The sequence below is a fragment of the Chiloscyllium plagiosum genome, chromosome 31 (genome assembly GCF_004010195.1).
Source record: "Chiloscyllium plagiosum isolate BGI_BamShark_2017 chromosome 31, ASM401019v2, whole genome shotgun sequence".
Classification (NCBI taxonomy): domain Eukaryota; kingdom Metazoa; phylum Chordata; class Chondrichthyes; order Orectolobiformes; family Hemiscylliidae; genus Chiloscyllium; species Chiloscyllium plagiosum.
The window spans coordinates 31704376-31728778 of record NC_057740.1 but is presented as its reverse complement, the minus strand read 5'-3'; the positions used below and the strand labels follow the sequence as shown (position 1 = coordinate 31728778).

General features: G+C 41.4%; 1 protein-coding gene across 2 annotated transcripts in view; it reads left to right on the top strand.

Moving 5' to 3' along the window:
* Window positions 1-24403, top strand: part of LOC122565382 (TLE family member 5-like) — a 125909-nt gene that overhangs the window by 42346 nt on the left and 59160 nt on the right. For both annotated transcript variants that reach the window (XM_043721309.1, XM_043721308.1), the window contains exons 3-4: window positions 670-733; window positions 2876-2920. In XM_043721309.1, the coding sequence (XP_043577244.1) occupies window positions 670-733; window positions 2876-2920 (109 nt within the window). The remainder of the gene's footprint in view (window positions 1-669; window positions 734-2875; window positions 2921-24403) is intronic.

Genomic DNA, 24403 nt, shown 5'->3' with positions numbered 1-24403 from the left:
CCCCCACCCTCCTCTCATTTATCTCTCCACCCTTCAGGCACTCTGCCTTTATTCCTGATGAAGGGCTTTTGCCCAAAATGTCGATTTTACATTTTTAATACAGCCTCAGAAGTACATCTCTGCTTTTATATTCAAGTGCTCTCAAAATAAATGCCATCATTACATTTGCCTTCCTAACTATTGACTCAACCTGCAAGTTCATCTTGAGAGAATTCTGGTCTAGAACACCCAGACTTCTGAATTTTCTGTCCATTTAGGAAATAGTTCAGGTCTCTATTCTTCTTACCAAAGTACATTACCTCACACTTTCTCACGTTGTACTCCATCTGCCACTATTTTGCCCACTTTCCAAACCCATCCAAATCCTTCTGCACTCCCCACCTCAATGCTACCTGTCCTCCACCTATCTTGGTATCATCTGCAAACTTAGCCAGAATGCCCTCCGTTCCTTCATTTGGGTCATTAATGCAGAGAGCATGAGAGCAGTGGATTTTTATTGTCTTCAGTGGATGTATTGGGTAGTCATACAAAGAAAATGCAAGTGGGTGTAATGTTTTCACTTCATTTCCACAAGTGGACTGAGCTTGAATTTGGAATGAAACCTGAATGAAAACAATGTTTTCTTCAAATTTGTCATTTAAAAATTATTTTTTGTATTTTTAACAACAGCCTCAAGTTGGAATGTGACAAACTGGCCAGTGAAAAGACAGAAATGCAGCGCCATTATGTCATGGTAAGGACCTTACTTTGATTACACCTTTACAAAAGGGTTGTCGCCCACCTACATTGACACAATGCAGAATACAATGTTCAGATGCACATATCCTGCAGGGGTGGGGGAGGTCTCACTAATCGTAAAGGAACTATAAATCTTTCTCCACCATGTCATATGTACAGTGTTGCTAACCCTAACTTAAAAATGGTGATGCAATGTTGGTGTGTTATGCATTCTTTTTGAACTGACAGGCTAGGAACATTTGAGCTCCCTATCCATTTTAGCCACACATGGGTTTTCTGGGCAATGCTCATGAGCAGTTTCTGAAAAATTCTGTAAATGCTGGAGATCTGAATTTTTTCTTTAAAAAGCTAGAGAAACTCAACAGGTCAGGCAGCATCTAATGCAGTTAGCATTTCAGTGTGAATCATCATCAGAAATGGAAGAGTTTGGAAAATGGTGGATTTTATACCATTTGATAAAGTGCAGGGGAGGAGGAGGAGTGGAACAGAAGGTGATAGTGTTCAGCGCAAAAGTCAAGGGAGTGCTAATGGTGGTAAAGTAGAGATAATTAGGTGTGAAAACTTTTAAGATTCATTAGCACTCCCTTTCTTTTATCCTGAGTACCTGTCAATCTGTTCCACTTAAGTTCACTCCTCCCCCTCTGTCAACATTATAAAAACCCACCGTTCCAAGGACCTCCAGTTCTGGGGAAGAATCTGATCAGACTAACTCACTCACACTTTCCACAGATATTGCCAGAGCTGTTGAGTTTCTCCAGCTCAGTTTTAATTCCAACAGTTGCAATGTTACCCAAATAATTACTGAGACTTCCCTGTTTAATTTGAAATGGATGCTTGAAATAATTGCGCCTGAACTTATTAACACCAAAGGTGCACCTGCCCCCCCCCCCCCCCCCCACCCCTCTTATTTTTCAGTTGGAAGACTGGGCATGAGACTTTTTTTTTGTTTGTGCACTAAGCAGTGGGATTTCCTTACCAACATGGAATGCAACTCTTGGATTAAATATTGAATGAGGAATGTTTTTACATTGCACTTGATGTGAAAAGTGTAGTTGACCGTGTGTTCCCCTCTATGCTTCATTTTTCACTCCTCCCTGATCTTATCTCCTCTCTCGTTGCAACTTCTCTTGAGTATGGAGGCACCTGGGCCACCAAACACTTGATTGTTTTAAGTACTTAATCCTTGATTTTTCTGCTGACATTTCTAATCAGGAGCATAAACCTGTTTCAGTCCCTAGCCTAAATTACATTAGCTGATCTCTGCCTTGGTTTATTGACCCAGGCTCAGAGGAATTTGACTAAGGTTTCTATGCCTGATGATGCCACCTTTTTTAGATGTTGTGTGTATACGTATGGTGGTGGAAAGCAGATTCGAAATCTGAACCAAATGAGGCAGGCCACTGGCTAAACATGAAGTCATTGGACGAGTTACCCAGCGGCCTAGGCTGTTGTGCTGGAGACGGGTTTAAGTACCAACATGGCAGCTGGTAGAATTGAATTTAAATTTCTAAATCTGGAATGTAATATTACTTTCAGTTATGAGGAGTATGGCAACTATCATTGAATCTTGTAAAAGCCCATCTAATTTACTAATATCTTTCTAAAGAAGGAAATTTGTTATTTCCCACCACTCCCCCCAAAAATAAACTGGCCTTCACGTGACTGCAGACCCACCGCAAATTGGTTGACTCACTGATGTTTGAAAAAAACCTCGCAAGCCACTCAGCATTTAGGAGTAGGCACAAAATGCTGGCTTTGTCAGGAGCACCCTCTCCCATGGAAGAATACAGAAGCGTGAATGCCCATATAGCCTAGGAACTGCGAGCAGTATCCTATATAATGTTGTTGGGAGACCTGGTGAAGACATCTCTGTCTAGGGGGAAAAAAGGCATTGAGCTCACATTAGGCAGTGTGCTTTATGGCAGTCTCCAAGGACAGGAATTTGGCTTTGAAGGGTTGACATACCTTGTGTATTTATCTGATGCATTACATTTGATGCACAAACCAGTTCCACTAGAGATCAGAAATGGATATCTTGGTGATTGTAACATGGTTGTATGAGTAACAACCTCACCAGAGGGTCATTCAAAAGAGTGCAAGATGTTAACATTTTGGTTTGATTTTCTTTCCCCCCCAGTATTATGAAATGTCTTATGGTTTGAACATCGAAATGCATAAACAGGTACGTAGCTTTCTTGGTCTTTTCCTGAGAAACACTTCATTGCTTGTCATTGAGCCGTTTACAGAGGCTATGTATTCTCCCTGAAATTAGTCCTACCATAAATGTGACAAATTTCATGATTGAGCCTGGTTGTAAATAGAACTTTTCTCTTTGTAATTTCCAATTATTCACCAATGAATAATTAAATGTTCTTTTTAATTGGAACTGCCGACAGATTAATTTGAATGATAAATTAATAATGGGCACTGTCTCATTTATTATTACGTTTTATAAAGTGCTTCAGAGCTTTCAACCTTTATTAAATATTTAAAAAGTAAATGTCGTTGACTTCAGTTGTGCGCCTATTGTTTGATGATTTACTCTCTCCTTCCACTCATGTTCCAGGAAATCAAATGTGACATTATATTATGAACTGTTAACGTCTTTTGGGGGGCTCATTTCCTGCTGAGTAGCATCTAGAAATGGAATGGTTAAGATCCTCTGGTTCCTGGTAGAATGTGTTGACTCCTTGCAGGTTCCTGTTTTTTGTGGTATGAAAATCCATTGTAATGGGTGAGAAGTTCAAGCAACACTTGCGTTATGATTAATTAACTGCTTTCTCATGATGGTGTGTAGTTGCTGCATGGATATCGATTAAAAGTTTTTTTTCTGTAACATGTCTGCTTGAGCTCTGCAGCAGCCTCGACATAGTGCATCTTGCCTGCAGATTGAAGTTTTGATCTATGTACATTGGGCTGCAGTATTGTCACTTACAGATTCCCTTCCCTAAAGGACGGATCAGATTTTTTTAAACAATAATTGATCATGGCCACATGATTGTTTAGTAAATTTCAGATTTTTATTGACTATAAAATGCTTCATTTGCCATGACTGGATTCAAACCAATGTCCCCAGACCGGTAACCTGGAGTTCTGAATTACTAGTTCAATGACATTACTACTCCCACCACCTCCCCTCCACAGATGATGCCTGACCTTCTGAGTTCTAACCGTACTCGATTGTTTTAATTTCAGATTTGCGTATCTGCAGAATTTTACTAGAATGATATCAGCAATGTTAAAAATCATTCAACACCAGGTTGCAGTCCAACAGGTTTATTCAGAAGCATGAGCTTTCACAGCGCTGCTTCTTTATCAAGTACCTGTGCAGCAGTCTCATAACACACAATTTATAACAAAAGATTAATGTGTCATGCAACTGAAATGCTCAACGTATCATTTCAGTTGCATGACTCTAATCTTTGGCTATAAATTCTGTGTTTTATCTTGTTCCAATACTACCTGATTAAAGGAGCAGCGCTCTGAAAGCTAGTACTTCCAAATAAGCCTGCTGGACTGTAACCTTGTGTTGTGTGATTTTTAACTTTGTCCATCCACATAGATGTCAGCAATGCCCAACTTAACTCTGGAGTCGAGGAGAGGCAAGGGTTGCTGTCCCTAGAACAGAAAGGGTTCAGAGGAGAAGACCTTTTGGTCCACCCAGTCCATGCCAAACATTATCCCAAACTAAACTAGTCCCACTGACCTGCTCCAGGCCGATATCCCTCCAAACCTTTCCTCCTCTACTTATCGAAGTGGCATAAAGTTGAGCAAACTGCCAAAAGAACTGGAGATGACCTGAGGAAAGAAAAATTTTGCCAATTTGTTCTCCAGCATGCCTGGCCTGGAAACCGTTTCAATAATTCTTCTAAAGGGGAAATTTACAAAGCTCAAAGTGCCAGTACATTCGCAATGGGCAGAATGGTCACCTTTTGTGCTGTATCATTCTACAAATTATGTATTTCTCTGCTTCTGCTCCCCTACACCAGCACCTTGTTCTCTCCAGTTTGACCAAAAGTCTTTCACACTTTTTCTGGTCTTGGGGAAAACTTCATTCCAATTCAAAATGTGACTTTGCACTTTCCAAGGATATTGGCTGATTCCCAGGATTTTCTGTTTGCGGTTGTAAATTTTCAACGCTTGCTGTTCTTCTGTTGAAATTTTAATGTGAAGTTGCTAAGGAATGAGATATGATGGGTATAAGTGCTGTACCATAACCAGATTGATGTGGTATTGACACTAAAAATGGCAATTGACGACATTGCGAACAGTTTACTCTCAAACTTTCAACTATGCAATGCTTCATCACTTTGAATAGTCAGTATGTATGACTTTTGTGCCTGTTTGAGTGTGTTCTCTCTTTAATAGAGCGAGAGGGTATTCTTAGTGGGTAGCACAGATGCTATTTAGAATGGAATTGAAAGGAGGCAGAGTGTATAATTTGTCCACTCTTTGTCAAACAGGACTAATTTCTGCTCCTAAATTCTCAGTGTGCTGTTGACCATGTGCACTGCATCATAAGAATAGTGATAAAATGTAACAGCACTGCAACAGCCCACCACACGAGTAGGTGGTCATCTGGTCCCTTCGATAACTGAGCCGGACCATGATGCCCTCTGAAGGGCTTATGCCCGAAATGTCGATTCTCCTGCTCCTCAGATGCTGCCTGACTTGCTGTGCTTTTCCAATGGCACATGTTTCGACTCTGACTCTCCAGCAACTACAGTCCTCACTTTCTCCATGATGCTGTCTACCAACTCATTCCCTGATGTGATCGATTAGCGAGACCAGACTTCTGGACGAGGAGTATTTGGCACCTGCACTGGATAACAACAGCAAATTTTGAGTCATCATAGTGTCATAGAGATGTGCAAGATGGAATCAGACCCTTTGGTCCAACCCGTCTATGCCGACCAGATATACCAATCCAATCTAGTCCCACCTGCCAGCACCCAGCCCATATCCCTCCAAACCCTTCCTATTCATATACCCATCCAAATGCTTCTTAAATGTTGCAGTTGTACCAACCTCCACCACTTCCTCTGGCAGCTCATTTCATTCATGGACCACCCTCTGTGAAAAAGTTGCCCCTTAGGTCTCTTTTATATCTTTCTCCTCCCAACCTAAACCTATGCCCTCTAGTTCTGGACTCCCCCACCCCAGGCAAAAGACTTTTGTCTATTTATCCTATTCATGTCCGTCATGATTTTATAAACCTCTAAGGTCCCCCCTCTGCCTCCGACGCTCCAGAGAAAACAGCGCCAACCTAGTCAATCTCTCCCTAGAGCTTAAATCCTCCAACCCTGGCCACATCTTTGTAAATCTTTTCTGAACCCTTTCAAGTTTCACAAGATCCTTCTGATAGGAAGGAGACCAGAATTGCACGCAATATTCCAACAGTGGCCTAACCAATGTCCTGTACAGCCGCAACATGACCTCCCAACTCCTGTACTCAATACTCTGACCAATACTCTGAAGCATACCAAATGCTGCCTTCACTATCCTATCCACCTGCAATACCACTTTCAAGGAGCTATGAACCTGCACTCCAAGGTCTCTTTGTTCAGCAACAGTCCCTAGGACCTTACCATTAAGTGTACAACTCCTGCTAAGATTTGCTTTCCCAAAATGCAGCACCTCCCATTTATCTAAATTAAGTTCCATCTGCCACTTCTCAGCCCATTTGGTCAAGGTACCTCATAATCTGAGGTAACCTTCTTTGCTGTCCATTACACCTCCAATTTTGGTATCATCAAACTTACTAACTATACCTCTTATGCTCGTATCCAAATCATTTTTATAAATAACAAAAAGTAGTGGACCCACCACAGATCCTTGTGGCATTCCAGTATGTTGATCAATTTTAATATTGGTTAATCATTGCTAAGAGATGTGTGTTGATGACTGTGGCTCTGTTAGTATCCCTCTTTGCCATTCTGAACACAGGTTCAATTTCCATTCCAGAGCTTGATCACCTAAAAAATCAAAGCTGACGCTCTAAAACAGGACTGGAGCACTGCACTGCTGTTGGTATCATCTTCAGATGAGACATTAGCCTCTTTGAATGAATGTCACCTCAAAGAGCAAAGGAGTTCTCCCATGGTGTCTTTGTCAATATTTATCCTTCAATCAGCACAAAAACAGATTAGCTTAATGTCAGTGGGATTTGGATGTTTGCAATATTAACATAACCTAACCTAAGCAAAAGTAGGGAAAAAGTCTTCCTGGATTGTGTCTCAGCTAGGCAGCAGATGAATTCACTGTATAACTCTAGGAGAATCTAAACTTGTTCTAGACTCAAATTGTATAGTGAGGATAGATCACAGAAGTTTTTGGCTGATTTAAAAAAAGGAGTCTGTGGAATGACATTTGGATATTTGGTTACTGGTTAGCACCAGCTTGATGTTGGGACTGAATGTTGCATGTTGATAAAACTCCTCATTTGAAATCTCTTGTAGTGTGATGAGATTGAATTGCATTTTACTCTGCAGGGTTTTTAAGAAAACAAATTAATGAGGTTGTAATTTCGGAAACCAGCTGGCATGATGAGCATCAAACCTGACATCTGACAGGATGAATTTCAGGAGGTTAATTGAAGTGAGCCAAATCTTCAGTTTTAATTCAGCTGTTTCGAAATGAACTCTCTGTGCAGGCAGGAAGGGCAAGCTTGGCAGTCGGAAATATTACTGCGGTTTAACATTTTGACTGAAGTACCATTTCTGTGCATGCTCTTTTTCTAGTCTTATTTCCATCTCTCCCTGATAGTCAGTGCTTACAACAATTTTCCAAGTTCCCAGTTACTGCTCCCCACCTGTGTGATGTTTCTGATGAGGCGGTGCAGTGATGTGGATTGATTCTGGTTTTCTGTGTTTGTTGTAGGATGGGGTGGGGGGTGGGGGGGGCGCTGATGCTATGTTGCTAGAGGAGAGATTGTGAATGAATGTATGTGAGAATTATGAGGCCTAATATTCCCAAATCTTGATGTTATATTGTCACACTCTGTATGTCAGTATATTCGTTTTAGTGACATGGGGGTCCGTTAGCTCAGTTGACAGGCCGGTTTGTGATGCAGAGTGGTGTCAACACTAAGGTTCAGATCCCCCACCAGCTTGATGCTACCATGAAGGACTTGCCTTCTCAACTTCTCTCCTCGCGTGAAGTCTACTGCCCCTCCAGTTAAACCACCACCTGTCTTCTCTAATAAGAGAGCAGCCCTTGGACCTCCAAGACTAAAGGATGTGACGGTCTCCTGATCTGTCTTGACATACTACTGGAAGCATGTTTCTCTCTTGGTAATCTTTTAAATGTTTGGACTAACATTAAACTATGTGTCTGTGAATGCAACTCATGTACATTATAGCTAGCTGTAATAAATGTCTGTTAGATTCTTCTAATACCATGATATCTACATCTAGTTTCTTCTGTTACAAAGATAGCATAAGCATTCTTGCAACCGTTGAAATAGCCTGCATGAGGGAAGAACTGCATTGTAAGGCTATATTATGGAATTATTTAATTTAGGGTACATTTGAGAAGTGAGGGGGTCATGTGACTTGTTCTGAATTATGCCCAGCACCAAGATTGGCTGGCTTTATTGTTAAAGGAGAGCCAAGGTTGCTTTATTGGGAAGTAGATAAAAGATATTCACACCTCTAGGCAATAGGTATACTGGTAATGGTGAGATCATTTAAAGCATGGTCTGGCAGTCATCAGTGCACACTTTGCAACTTTAAACTGTCAATTTGATTATGATATTAAGTGGAATTGGTTGTCCAGATAATAAGCAACTAATTAACCTATCTGTCTGGATACAAGGCCCATGAGATTCCCACTGCCAGGAAGATGAACTGCAGAATAAGTACTGTCATAGTACACCATTGTAGAATTGGGTTGCAGTTTTTTACTGAAGAAAGCCCTGAACCTTGTACAGTATATAGGTAACTCTGCATGAATCTTTGAGCAGAGATTGACATTACCAGTCTTGTTCACGATGTGGAAGGAGTATGGGAGTTCAAGCTCTGATCAAAAAGACCAAGTTAGAATCTACGAATCCCTACAGTGTGGAAATAGGCCATTCAACCCAACAAGTCCACGCCATCCCTCCAAAGAGTAACCCACCCAGACCCATTCCTCTGACCCTTTATTTACCCCTGACCAAAGCACCTCCCCAACACTATGGGCAATTTAACATGGCCAATTCACCTAACGTGCACATCTTTGGACTGTGGGAAAAAGCCAGAGTGCTCAGAGGAAACCCACACAGACACTGGGAGAATGTGCAAACTCCACACAGACAGTCGTCCGAGGCTGGAATTGAACCTGCCTCCCTGGCGCTGAGAGGCAGCAGTGCTAGCCACCCAGTTTTTGAGGATTTGAATGAGGCTGGAAAGTGCACCTAACTTTGTCTGGGAGAAGTAATCTCCAGAAAAACCCACATCATGAAAGATTGTTTGGCAATTAAAAGTTGCCCAACTAATGAAGGGAAAATAGAGGAGCACTCTAGACCTGTGAATTACTAAGGACTGGTTCCTGGAGGGGAGGAGCTGGTCCACTTGAGCAAGTGTAAAGCCGAACTATAACACTTTTTAAAAAATTGTTCTCTCGTCACTTTTAAACTATTTGCCTACAAGAGTAGTGCTTAGGTACTGTTGCTTTTAATTTGTTTGTTGCAGTAAAAGTTTTAAGTCTTAATCCTGGTATATGATCCTTTTTGATTAGACATCAAAAATTCAAATTTCTTTTCTCATTAAAACCTTTTCAAGTTTATGGGGATTGAAACAATGCTATTAATAAATGGTTTTTAATACTTTGGCCTCCATCACCTATTGAGAGGAGTAAAGCCAGCAAAGACAGAGACTGATCCTGACACAATATTTCTTGTTGACGAAAGGAAGGTAACACTGAGCAAGGACCAGGCACAGAAAATATTGTATGATTAAGATGGTCACCATTGTTCTGTCAGAGCGATTGCTTTCGGTCACTCAGTGATTTTGCTGTTTTGTACTCTGAGCTGAATTATTTCTAAGACATGGATAGAAAGTTGAAGGTAGTGCAGTAAGACTCATTTGTCCCTCTTGCCCTTCAAAGCTGGGAGCTTAAGCAGTTTTACATTCCTTTTGACCCAGCATTTTATAGAGCTGTAATGTGACTGTACATTATGGCACTGATTTATTATTTCTGAAATTTATTTTCAAACCCATTGGTGTGAAGATTGCATTTGTTCTCCAGAGAAGGCTTAATAAAGCTATAAATCAATGTTGTTACAATTGCTGGTATGCTGCACAATAGATTGGGCCCCGATTACACTTCGGCAAAGTCAACTTGATGCTGTTTGGGGTGAGTAATGGCATTTAATGATCGGATGCGCTGCCGGAGTGGAGGAGTTGTAAAATAATGTTAACCAACTAGTGTAGTTGCCTTTGAAATCCCAACTGGATCATATGAAGTGAAGAGGAAGAGGGTTAGTTCAAAGTTCTGTTCTTTATTGGAATCATAACAGGATGGAGGAGCAGACAGCAGAGACTGTGTACTGTTATTGTAAGTACTGGGTCAGTGCTTGTACAGTTTCATCTGTGTCAAAGATCTGGTTAACATAAGTGAGCAGCTATTATATAACAACATGTTTTACTTGGAAGAACATGTTATGAAAGAGAAACAGCCCATCATGGTTGCATCAACTTTGCTGCACATGTGCTTCCTCTTGTCTTAGCTAACATTATCAACGTATCCTTTGACTTCTTTTCACCTTCGGTACTTCACTAGCATTCCCTTAAATGCATTACCCGGTACATTACTGGCTCTCTTAATTTCAATCGGCTAATAGTTTGAGTAAATGGGCAAAACCTTGTCAGATGTGGAATATTGAGAGAAAATGTGAAGTTATGCACTTGGTCAGAAAGAATAGAGGAGCTGAATATTGTTTAAATGGAGACAGATTGCAGAAATCTGCAGTACAAGAGGACTGGAATGTCCTTGTGCATAAATTATAACCTGCTGAACTTAGATGGATAGACTTTTTATGGAGAAGGCAAATAGAATATTAGCCTTTTGTTTAAAAGGGAATAGAATACAAAAATGGAGAGGTCTTATTAAAACTATACAAGACTTTATTCGAGCACAGCTAGAATATTGAACAGTTTTGATCCCCTTCAAAAGTAATCTATGCTGGCATTGGGGGCAGTTCACAGAAGGTTCATGAGGTTGGCCCTGTGTCTGAAAGGAATATCATATGCGAGGAGGCTGAATAGGTTGGTTTACACTGCAAGGAAGTCTGAAAATAAGGTCTCCTCTCATTTGAGTTTTCTTAGGGGGCTTGACGGGATAGATGCTGAGAAGTCATTTCCTTTTGGAGGAGAGTCTAGGACCAGATGGAATAATCTGTGTAAGGGAGTCCCTTATTTCAGACACATGAGGAATTTACCTTGAGGGCAACGAATCTATGGATTCACTAAAAGAGCTGTAGAGGCTGCATTAAGAATATTCAACACTCTGTCTGATTTTTAATTGGTAAATAACTAGAGGGTTGTGAGGAAAGGGCATAGGAGTGGGGTTGAGGATTAATGGATTAGCCATGATCTCATTGAGTGGTAGAGAAGACTCGATGGGCTAAATGGCTTACTTTCAACTCTGTCTTATGGGCTTACAGTGCACTCCGACGTCAAGGCTAATGATTTGGATTGAAATCCCACCACAGATTTAAATTCCATTCATAAATCAGTAATGATGACTGTGCCCGTGATCATCAGTTGCCACCCCAAGGATTGCAGTGGTTCAAGAAGCTCACCCCCACCTTCTCCAGTAAAATTGGGGTTGGGCAATAAATAATGGCCGAGCCAGCACATTGAACACATTTTATAAATAGCACATCAACTTGGTTTACGAAATATCCCTTTTAGGAAAGGAAATCTGTCTGACATTAGTTGGTCTGGCCTGCATATGACCCCAGACCTCTGGTAGGGTGGTGACTCTGAGATGGCTAAGTAAGGCATTTTAATCTAGGGCAATTGGGGGTAGGCAACAAATGCTAGTCTTGCCATTGATGCTGAAATCCCAAGGAATGATAATAAATGTTCAGTTTGATCATCTATTCCCATATATTAGCAAGCTGCACATTCTAACCACACTCTGGCTGTAGATGTTTCTCCTGACTTCATTATTGAATTTATTAGTGACCTGTCTTGTATATCCGAGCCTTAATTTTTTTTTAGATTTGGTTCTACAGATGGAAGCATTTTCCCGTTTGTCTATTCCATTAAACTGCTCAGTCATTTTAAAGGCATGCATTAGGGCACTCTTCTGTCATCTTTGTTCTCCCATTCACACAGATACTCCAACCAGCTGTAGGGCTGCACAGGCTGCCTTATAACAACTGTGATCCAGGAGTGGAAAGCTAGGAAAAATTTTAGTAATGAATAAAAATGGAGGCACAAGATATTTCCAAATTTGCTGCATGCTTATTCATTTGAGACAATTGAGTTTGAATGCATCGTTGTTAGTTGACCCCTAAATATTTCGCCATTAGAATTGGACTGATTGCAGAAGACAGTCAGTCAGCTTGGTTGGCTGGACAGCCGGTTTCCAATGCCAACAGAAGAGGTTCCATAAGATCGTAAGAGTTTGAAGTAGAATTAGGTCATTTGAGACTGGTTCGCCATTCTATCGTGTCTGATATGTTTCTCAATTGTGTTCTCCTGCTTTCTCCCCCTGAACCCTCAATCCCCTTATTAATCAGACGCCTATCTATCTCTGTCTTAAATGATCTCTCCATGCCTTGGTCACCACAGCCTTCTGTGGCAAGGAATTCCATAGATTAACCATGTGCTGGCTGAAGAAATTCCTCCTCATTTCTATTCTAAAGGGCCTTACCTTCTCCTTTGAGGCTGTGTCCTTCGGTCCTGGTCTCTCTTACTAGTGGAAACATCATCTCTCCATTCGCTCTACCCGTATCCCTCCGTATTCTTTAAGTTTCGATGAAATCTCTCCTTCATCCTTAAACTCGTGAATCCAGACTGAGTCCTCAACTGCTCCTCTTGTGATAAGCACTTCATCCCAAGGCTCATTCTTGTAAACCTTCACTGGAAGAAAGTGAGGACTGCAGATGCTGGAGGTCAGAGTCGAAGAGCGCAGTGCTGGAAAAACCCAGCCAATCAGGCAGTGTCCGAGGAGCAAGAAAGTTGACGTTTTGAGCCTACGTTAATTCCTGATGAAGGGCTGATGCCCGAAACATAGTCTCTCCTGCTCCTCAGATGCTGCCTGACCGTCTGTGCTTTTCCGGCACTGCACTCTTTGACTCAAACCTCCACTAGACCCAAAGCCGATGCATCCTTCCTTAGATATGGAACCCAAAACTGCTCTCAAGTATTCCAAATGTGGTTTGACCAGAGCCTTCTACAACCTCAGCAGTTCACCTCTGCTCCTACATTGTAGCCCTCTTGAAATGAATGCCAACATTGCATTTGCCTCCCTGACTGCCAACTAACCTGCATGGTAACCTTGAAACGATCCTGAGCTAGGACTCCTAAGTCCCTTTGTGCTTCAGTTTTCCCCTTTTAGAAAATAACCCTCTTGAAATTCCTGCATCGACTGAGATTACAGTGAAGGTCTTTCCTTCTCGACCTCTCCTCTTGCCTGAGGCCTGGTCACCATCAGTTTTGCCACCACCAATCATCTTTGTAATGAGAAAGCAGCCCGATGGTCTGGTTAGACTACAGCAGCTTTACTGTACCTTCTAATTGCATGCCTTGCATTTGTTTTTTTTAAATTCAGTCATGAGGCAAAGGTATCATAACATTACAGACCATCCCTATTTGCTCAGAGGACAGTTGAGAGCCAGTCATTTTGTGGGTCTAGAGGAGAATTTCCCTTAATTTTTGTTCTGGCTCCAGAGGCCTCTGAGGTCCTTGCACGACAGTGACGTCTGGAAGCGGACATCTATGCCACGATTGGCATTTTGACACTGATTACCATGTATGGAACCTTGGAGTCATGCAGCTTTAGAAGAAATGTTGGTCTGGAATTGAGTGGAGGCAAGGTAAGACTAATTCCTTTGCTGAAAGACATTAGTGAACTAGATGGGATAGGAATATGGTATTATGTTGTACTTTCCTGTCAGATGAAAAGTTCAGGAGGCAAAAAGAGAAATATTTATCCTGCAACGTTGCGTTCTTTCCAAGCCCTCAGTTTTGTCGTTTGAGACTCTCATATGAGAGGAAACGGCCTCTCAGTATGTGCCCTGTCAAGCCCCCTCAGAATCCCGTATGTTATATTCTGGTTGAATGTGTCTTCACTCCTATTCTTCCATCTCCCCACCTTCATTTCCATTAACCTTAGATTTTCTTCTGGGTTGACAAATGTGCATCAATTATACTTCAAAGTCCATTTTTTCCCCCTCTGTCATTTATTTTGAAATCAGTGACTATATCTTTTGGTGTGGGAGGAAAAATGCTCTGGGTGCTGAGGTACAATTGTTGGTGGTTATATTTAGAAAATCTCTGCAACTGAGAGATTCCTTCCTTCTGCTCTGTAAAACGACGTATCCTTTGTTGAACCTCATTTACTTTCACCACGGGGAGCTGCAGCCCTTTCAAGTTGAAGAATCACTACCTCTGGGTGAATTCTAGGAAGAAGGTTAGTTGATTTTAAGAAGCTTGTGATTTTAACACCTCTTAAGTTTTTATATTCAAATGATTAGGCTATTTCTCCAGGGTGTTACATATTAATAAATAAGTCCACTTGCTTAAAGAAACAGCAACGTCCTGAATTTATACAGTGTTTAACATTAAAAAATCAAGATACTTCATTGTTCAGTAAGCTTTGCCAGATTAGAACATCTGACCTAAGTGTAAGTCAGATGTTTTAAGGGATGACATCAGGTAGCGAGAGATTTAAGGTAGATGTTAGGGTAGAAGGTGAAATAATGGAAATTGGGCACCCACAAGAGGCCTGAAATCTGTTGGGTCATATTTTAAGCAGTATTCCCAGAGCTTTAAAATAAAAAGTTCAACATTTGCCGCATCTGGAGACCTGATGGCAAACATGCAAGACTGTGGTTGGTTGTTCATGTCTCTGGGGCCTCTGATAACCAGTCATATTTGTATTTGAAGGCAGGAGTACTGTCTGTAGTTGACTTTCCAGTCGTGCATAGCCATCTTCACTTTCGAGAGCAGCATGGTAAATGTGTCATAAATCAACTTGCACATAGCCAGCTGAGTTGGAGCTAATGGCCAAACATGCTCATAAAACTGTAGAGTTTTTTTTAAAACCTCTGGATTTGATCAAAGAGTCTGGTGTAAAATGATAACCTTCCTTCAAGATGCTTTTACAATTTTTTTTTGTAACAAGGACTTGGAACCGTGCATTTACAGTTGTTGACCTCTCTTTGCTGCTGCGAAGGTCCTGCCATGTTGAATTAGAAAATGCTTCAAAATATGACTGGGAAATAGGTGTGATACTAATGTTGCACATACCGAGGTTGTGTCTGTGTTTTGTGATTGCTGTTCTGTTGTTGCTGTGCACAGTGTAACCAGAATGTGTGCACACCATTAACCTTTTGAAAGTGAGCGCCTTCCTAGGTGTGGGGGGAGGAGCAGAAATCCTGGCAATGTGAGAATGACCCTTTTGCCCTAAAATCAAAGTGAACGTTTTAACATGTGTTTTTCTTTTGAATTGGACATAAGCATAGTTTTCAAGCACCCTTCATGTTTCCTATTAGCTGATGTGGTCATTTGTTTTTGATAGTGTTTAGATTTTTTAGATTAGATTACATAGTGTGGAAACAGGCCCTCAGCCCAGCAAGTCCACACCAACCCCCGGAAGCGCAACCCACCCAGACCCATTCCCCTACATTTACCCTTTCACCTAACACCACGGGCAATTTAACTTGGACAATTCACCGAACCTGCACATTTTTGGACTGTGGGAGGAAACCGGAGCACCCGGAGGAAACCGACGCAGACACGGGGAGAATGTGCAAACTCCACACAGAGAGTCGCCTGAGGTGGGAATTGAACCTGGGTCTCTGGCGCTGTGAGGCAGCAGTGCTAACCACTGTGACTTCAATATTCCCTTTTTTGTAAAAGGTTGAATGTTGTGGAAGGTGGGGGAAGAGGGTGCAGGAAGAGAGGGAAATCTGAAATCAAAGTGCACAACACTGACCATGCCTAGCAGGTCAGGTAGCTTCTGAGGAGAAGAGAGGGTGAACGTTTCTGGCTGATGGCTTTTACCAGAACTGGAACCCATTAGAGATCACGTGTGGTGAGTCTTAAGTGAGTAGGCAAGGCAAGCTGAGTCAGGTGGTAGACGGAATTGAGAATGAAAGGGGTATACAATAATGAATGTTTTGATTAGTGCAAGACCAAATGAGGTGGTCGTGGGATTAGTTTGATTTTTAAAGTAAGAAAATAGGTCTTGAGGAGGTGTAACTGACAACAACAGAACCTTAGTCACCCGATTGCCATCCATAAAAAACAAATAGACAGTTAACTGTGAACTGGCATTCTGTGTTCTGGAGAAGCTCACACTCTATTTGTATTATACTACTCCCTCTGATGAAAACATGCTCAGTTTGTGTCCTCACCTTTACTGGGAGCAGACCTGGTGAAAAGTGTTTCTCTTCTCATTGGCTGAATTTCAGCAACATGGTTTATTTTGGTCTGTTGGGAATAATAAATTTCATTTGGAAAGCACCTTTGTCCTCCCCAAGGAGCTTCACAGCAATAACATCAAACATACAGTGAATATTTGTCTCTTTTATTCATGGGATGTGGACATGCTGATAAGGCCAGCATTTCGAGTCATACAGCATGAAAACCGACCCTTCAGCCCAACTTGTCCAGGTATCCTAAAGTGAACTAGTCCCACCTGGCCCACGTCCCTCCAAACCTTTCCTATTCATATCTCCATCCAGATGCCTTTTTAATGCTGTAATTGTACCAGCCTCCACCACTTCCTCTGGCAGCTCATTCCATACGTGCACCACCCTCTGTGTGGAAAGCATTGCCCCTTATGTCTCTTTGTCAATCTATCCCCTCTCACCTTCAAATTATGTCCTCTAGTTTTGGACTTCCCTCACCCTGGGAAAAAGACCTTGGCTATTCACCGTTCCTGTGCCTCTCAATTTTATAAACTTCTTTAAACCCATCAGTCTCCAACATTACAAGGGGAAGAAGTCCTAGCCTCTCCTTAAACTCAAACTGTCCAGTCCTGGCAACATCCTTGTAAATATTTTCTGTACCCAACCCTCTTCTAGCTTAACAATATCCTTCCTATAGCAGCGCGACCAGAATTGTATGCTGTATTCAAAAGGTGGCCTCACCAATGTATTGTACAGCCTCAACGTGACCTCCCAACTCCTATACAGGGTGACCCCTATATCTGCAGAATAGTTTTCTGTGGTTTCAGGTAGCCGTGGTTAACTGTGGCCCGAATGTATAGGGAACCTTCTAGAACCAGGGACAATTGCTGGGAAGATAAATTTCTCATTTAAATGAATGGCTGCGCTCCAATCCGCGGTTTCCATTTTCCGTGATAGGTCTTCGAGCGTATCTCCTGCAGGTGCGGGGGGAGCTATTGTACTCAATGCACTGACCACTGAAACCAAGTGTGCCAAACGCTGTCGTCTTCACCCTGTCTATCTGATGCCACTTTCAAGGAACTATATACCTGCACCCCTAGATCTGTCTGTTTAACAACTGTCCCCAAGTCCCTACCATTTAATTGCGTAAGTCCTGCCCAGCCTTGTCTTACCAAAATGCAGCACATCCCATTTACCCAGGTTAAACTCCATTGCCACTTCTTGGTCAGTTGGTCCAAATGATCAAGACCTTGTAATCTTAGATCTTTTTTGCAGTCCACTATACCACAAATTTTAGTGTCATCTGCAATCTTGCTCATCATGCCTGTCCCTAATTAGCCTTCAACTGAGTGACTTACTAGGGCCATTTACGAGCGCAAGTAGGGGTTGTCTTGCTGAGAGTCTGGAGTCACATGTAGACCAGACCAGTTAAGATCTGCTAGATTAGCCTTCCTAAAGGGATTTTATGACAATTGCTAGTTGTTCATAGTAATCTTTACTGAGACATTGTAATCTTTCAGTTGCTGATTTTATTAATCAAACTCAAATTCTGTTCCTGCCATGGTGAGATTTGAATCCTAAACTTGAGCAGCTGGATTACAGTTTCAAGGATATTACCATTTTGCTACCGTTTTCCTTGCTGGGAGATAGGTAGCCGAAAGTAGGACCAAACTGGGAAATTTTAAGGTGCATTTTATTTGAGAAGAAAATGGTAGAGAGTCTTGGGAACTGTAGAGTCTAGGCAGTTAGAAATGTCCAACAAAGGTTACAATGGATGAAAATATCGGCTGCACAAAATTCCAGAATAGGTCATAGAGAGAGATTGTAGTGTATGATACGAGAGATTAAAAATGGGGTTCGAGGGTGGGATGATGCTGCCTCTTTAACTAAGTTATTTTGTCGGTGGGATTTTTAAAGAGAGGTTGTAAAAGCAGAAATACCAAAACGTTTGGGAAAGAGCCTAGTTCAACAATAGCGGGGGAGTAGCCACTTCTCCCAGTTCAGTTTTTTTTCAGTTTCTTTTAGTTGTGACAGTGAGAAGCTGCTTCAGTGAAAAACATTCCATGCTTCAGCAGATGATCCCTGGTTGACTTCTCTCTGAAATCCCTCCTGCTTATAAGAATCTGGTGTTTGAATTTACCTTTTTTGCCAAGGGATGCGTTTCTGGGGATATTACGGGAATTGGAACAGCTCCTTAGTTGGTGTCAAGTTGGTTGAGTTTTCAAATTAAGTTATTCAAAGTTCTGTTTTCTTTTGTTTGTGCTTCAATTGTAGTGTTTAAATAAATTCTGTTTTCCATTAAAGATGAGTGGTTTGACCAGCTGCATCACTCCTGGAATAGCTACTTCACATCTGCCTTTAAAATAAGAAAAAGTTAGGGACTCAGCTACGTTGAAATATTTTGAGGGGGTCTGGCCTGGCCAATAACAAGGGGGCCATCTCATTAGTGGGTGGTTGTGGATGAAACCGCTTGGAATTTGAAAACCAGTATGAGTACGTTAAATTTGAGACCGTGTCGCAGCCCACTTTTCTTAGATCCTCCAAGATCTCTGTGGATGGATTTGCCGCATCACTGGCTAGAAGATGTTACTATCTATGTCCAGCATTGCCTATGGACTGTCCTCAAAGCAGTTCCTGTAAAAGCACCAGGAGCTGCATGCTACCAAGCTCCTGAATATATTACCCATCATCTCAGACACCCCAAAGATAAATATTTGAACAGGAAGCTTTGAAATGGAAAGTTCTGCCTACAAGTTGCATGCATGTTAAAAGTTGTAAATCTGGGACAAAATTTAATTTGTTAGGATAGACATTAAATGAGGAATCATTTTAAAAACAAAAGCTCGTGGCATTTTATTGAGAAGGAACAAAATGCTTTTGAGAAACTGATGGTTAGGGTATTAATAAACTTTTTTTGTTTCATTCTGATTCAAAGCATCAATTGCTTGTAGATCTTGAGAAAGAGTGGAATGTAAATTCCAAAAGCCTCAAAGAAAACTCTACACAACCTAGCATTCCATGTCATTGGAATTGAATATTATGTGCTTGGTTACCACTAAACCCTGGTATTTAATTTCTTCTATAGAGTATTGTTGTATACCCGCATATGTTTCTTAAAGGTATTCATGTGACAATTCCGTGTTTGAGGTGTGAGAGAATCTGGACTGGGGTCTTGAGGTGATTGACAAACAGCTTGGGGTATTGCTGTTTGGATTTTGCCATCTGTATGGCAATGTAAAATCAACATTGAGAATTGTTATTGCACACTGGCCTCGAACTCGTGCACGACCATTACACCAGAAGGGTCTCTCTGGTGTAGAACAGAATAGGGACCAAGTAGATTCATCAGCTTGTGAGCAATGAAGGAATCTGAGTCTGGCTTAAAAATTGATCAGTTGAGATGTTTGTTTTTCCAAAAAGCAGAAGTCAAGTGTAAAGCATGTCATCCCCCAGGGATGGGAACTGATGCCCATTCTGCTCAGATATTTGCCTCACTGCTAAGTTTGTAGGGCCCATTACTTTGGTCATCCTCAGTGGCCACTTAAAGCAAGCATCAAGTTCCTAATTCACTATGGGCCCCAGGTGTAACAACCTGTTCATGGATTCCTCTGTGAAGCAAGTTAGCAATGAGAGAAGATTTACCAGGGTGTTGCTGGGAATGGAGAGTTTGAGATGAAAAAATAGACTGGTGAGATTGGGACCTCTTTTCACTGAAGTGTTGGAGAGTGACCCTAGCATAAGGAAAGTTTGTAAAATCGAGGGGCAGAGAGAAGGTGAATGACCAGGGCCTTTCTCAAGGGTAATGGAATTCAAAACTGGGGAGCATAATTTTAAGGTGAAAAGAGATTTAAAAAGGACATGAGGGATTACTTTTATTTTTACAGTGCTTTGTATGTGGAATAAACTTCCAAAGAAAGTGGTGGGTGCATATCTAGTTAATGTTTAAAGGACATGTGGATAATTTCATGAACAGGTAAGCTTTAAAGGCAATAGGGGTCAAGTGCAGGCAGGCAGGTTTAGTTTGGGAACATGGTTGGCATAGATTTGTTAGATCACAGGGTTTATTTTCCATGCTGTAAGATTCTGAGACACTGTGTGGCTCACCCTGCTCTACATAGCAACAGAGTGTAGCCTTTCTTGAGCCAGATGGAGTAGGAGAGAGCCTTCTAATTCACAGCCTGGAAAATGTGGTCCCCCTCATCAGGTGAACTGTCTGAGATCAACACTTCACCCTCGATTATGGGGATCAGAATGGAAGGTCATTTGGGCTTCTCTGTGATAGTATGCTACCAAAACATTGTCCACTATGGACCCAAAAATAAACTATCATTTTAACTTAGTATTTTGTCTTGTTTAAATTAAGACCTTTTTTTTTCAAAAAAGAAAACCCTCATCAAATGTGCTGTAATTCTAAACATTGCCTTCCCAGTGACCACACTCGCAGAAACCTTGAGGAGATCAACTCTGATCACAACATGACGGGCTCCCTCGATGGTTTACTGATTTAGCGTGCTTCAAGTTTTGAGTTGTTAAATATTCTTGCAGCTTGTGTAACAGTGCTTTAAATCTTTGATTCCATTAATAGCCTAGATCAATATCCAATCATTGGTTCTTCAGGTCTACATGTTGTGGTACCGAAGCGTGTAACCTAGCTGAGTGCTGTTCTCCAGGGAGTCTGTAATTCATTGGCACCAATGTCACTGTGATAGGTTGATCTGTCAATACAGATCAATCTGGTTCTGCAGAAACCAGAATTAGCAAGTTACCCGACTATAGAAGCTTCTACCTGTGACAGAAATCTTGGATTTTTTTTTAAAAGGGCATTTAACTTGGTGCAAAGTTAGAGCCAGGATATACTTAATTCAACTCAGAAGTAGACGAGGTATTTGGGAAATCCAGAATACTCAGTGCCCTGATAATGGTTCTAAAACACCATGCCCTTTCTTTACCCATTAGAATCTGAATACACAGAAGGGATCCATCTGCATTTGGCTTACTGCACAAATCTAATTCAACTCTTGCACTTGGCAAGCATGACAAGTGCTAACATACATACTTATAAAATCTTTGCTTCAGGGATACTCTGAATTTGGCAGAAATAATTGCTGTTGTACCTTGACTGTAAGAAAATTTACCTTTTAAGGTCTCCATGTGCTGTAAGTGGTTATATTATGTACATAAAGTTGAGACTCTGCCTAACCATCTGCTGCACAAACTGCACAGATAGGAATATCTGGCTTGCTGTAATGTCTGCTTCATCACTTTTATTATGTGTTTTTCAAATAAATCAACCTATGGCATTAATCAATCCCTAACAAGTGACTGACTATTAGATCATTATCATTGACCTAACAGGCTGACTCTCAAAAGCAGTCCAAGAAGTCTCCTCCTGGTTTTTGGTAGGTAAGTTTAGGATTAGAATGGTAGGATTTGTTTTGGGGGCACTTTAATTAACTATAATTGAAAATTCAGTTTTGGTGCCATTTTAATTCTATTTTTGTCTATTGAATGTACAAGAGGGCTTGTTTGAAATGAGCACGATCCTTGACACCAATAATTGCAATGCTCAGAATTTATTCAATATGAGGGGGTGCAGAAGAAATTCACCAGGATGTTGGCTGGGCTGGAGCAGCTCAGCTATGAAGAGAGTCTTGACAGGGTGGGTTGCTCAGAAGGCTGAGGGGATCTGCTGGAGTTGTAAAAGGCATTGATGGAATAGAAAGGAGATTTGGAGTGAAACCTTTCCCTTTTAGTCAGGCAGTCAATGACCGGGTGGATAGAAGGTAAGGCGCAGGTAGGTTTGAGTGAATTTGAGATAGAAAGGTTGCACTCATAGGTGGGAATCTTTCAATAAATGTAAGAACTGTTTAGATGTACCTTTTGTAATACTGCATTACAGGAGGTTACGGGCCATATTCTGATAAATGCAATTAGTATAGATGGCTAGCATGGACACAACTGGTTCAAGGACCTCTTTCGATGTTTTTTTAAAAACTGACTCTGATTCTATGAATGAATGCTTTTGTCCATTGAGGAGCATTAGACTTTAAATTCATTTAAGCATTTGAACAGTGGCCAACAGGAAATGATTCTCTGCACCACTTAGGCTATCTCTCAGAATAGAGAGGCCTCCTTTTAGTGCATGTATTGTGAAACATTGTTCATTTGGTTTTGTGTAGGGTTATTTAAGGCAATTGTTTAAAGTGAACTATGACAATGAATGTTATACTTGCAGATTCTAGTTTTGCCAGGTTCTGCCTGTTTTGTCCCAAATGATAATGCTGGAGGCCTGGTGATTTTCTGCAAAAACACTCCATTTACAACTTGATCAAAGTTGTATTCTTAAATAGATTCCAGAAAAGCAGCATAATTTTAAGACAATGTAAGAGCAAATTACTGCTGATGGTGGAATCTGGTCTGCAAGCAAGAAATGTTAGAAATCGCAGTGGGTCAGGCAGCATCCATGGAGAGAGGGCAAGGTGACATTTAGAGTCTAGCTGACTCTTCATCAGAGCTCTTTAAGACAGTTAGTTGGATATGCAGCATGACATTCCAGTGTGAAGTTTCTTGCCTGTCCTTCATTCTTAATGTAACGGAGTCAATGCGATATTTAATCATTGCAGTCAGCAGACTATAAGTTCATCCAACTCCAGCTCCAGTTCCCTAACACGGTCTTGGAGGAGCTGGAGATGGGTGCACTTCCTGCAAGTCATGTAAGTGTAGAACCCAGATTATTTGTAAATCTGAGAGTTTCTAACATTGTACAGTGTTAATAAATTTTAAGACACCTATCTCAACAAGAGTTCCATATTCATAATACACATTTAATGTGGGATATGATAGAGGTCACGTCATACATAAGGCTGTGGTGCTTGACCCAAAAAGCTGCAGCAATGCATTCTTCCTCTTCGCATTCGGTTAGAGCTCCTGTTCCCTTTTACTTTTCTCTGCTTTAATCGTGTCTCTCTGACATCATTCCTACATTATTCATTATGTAAGTAACTGAAGTTTTAACCTCACGCTCTGTTCTGGTTGGGCAGCTCTTCAGGATTGTGGGCACTGATCTTTTGGGTGCAAGTTCACAGCTCCTTGAAGGTGGAGTCACAGGTAGACAGGATAGTGAAGAAGGCATTTGGCAAGCTTGCCTTTTTATTAGTCACTGCGTTCAGTATAGAAATTAGAATGTTGTGTTCCAGATATACAGGACAGTGATTAGGCCGCTTTTCGAATACTGCACCCAATTCTGGTCTCCCTGCTACAGGAAGAATGTTGTGAAACTTGAAAGGGTGCAGAAAATATTTAAAAGGATGTTGTTGGAGTTGGAGGGTTTGAGCAATAGGGAAAGGCTGAATAGACTGAATGCTTTTTCTGGAGCATTGGAGGCTGACCTTGTAGAGGTTAATAAAGTAATGAGAGGAATGGATAGGATAAATAGTTAAGTCTCTTTCCTAGGGTGAGGGAGTCCAAAACTAGAAGGCATAGGTTTAAGGTGAGGGGAAAGATTTTGAAAGAGGCCTTGGACAACTTTTTCACACAGAGGGTGGTGCATGTATGGAATGAGCTGCCAGAGGATGTGGTGGAGACTGGTACAACTGCATCATTTTAAAAGGCATCTAGATAGGTACATGTTGTGGTTCTGTTCGCTGGAAGTTTTTGTTGCAAACGTTTCGTCCCCTGGCTAGGCGACATCATCAGTGCTTGGGAGCCTCCTGCGAAGCGCTTCTTTGATGTTTCCTCTGGTGTTTATAGTGGTCTGTCCCTGCTGCTTCCAGTTGTCAGTTTCAGCTGTCCGCTGTAGTGGTTGGTATATTGGGTCCAGGTCGACGTGTTTGTTGATGGAGTTTGTGGATGAATGCCATGCCTCCAGGAATTCCCTGGCTGTTCTCTGTCTGGCTTGCCCTATGATAGTAGTGTTGTCCCAGTCGAATTCATGTTGCTTGTTGTCTGCGTGTGTGGCTACTAAGGATAGCTGGTCATGTCGTTTCGTGGCTAGTTGATGTTCATGTATGCAGATTGTTAGCTGTCTTCCTGTTTGTCCTATATAGTGTTTAGCGCAGTCCTTGCATGGTATTTTGTACACTACATTAGTTTACA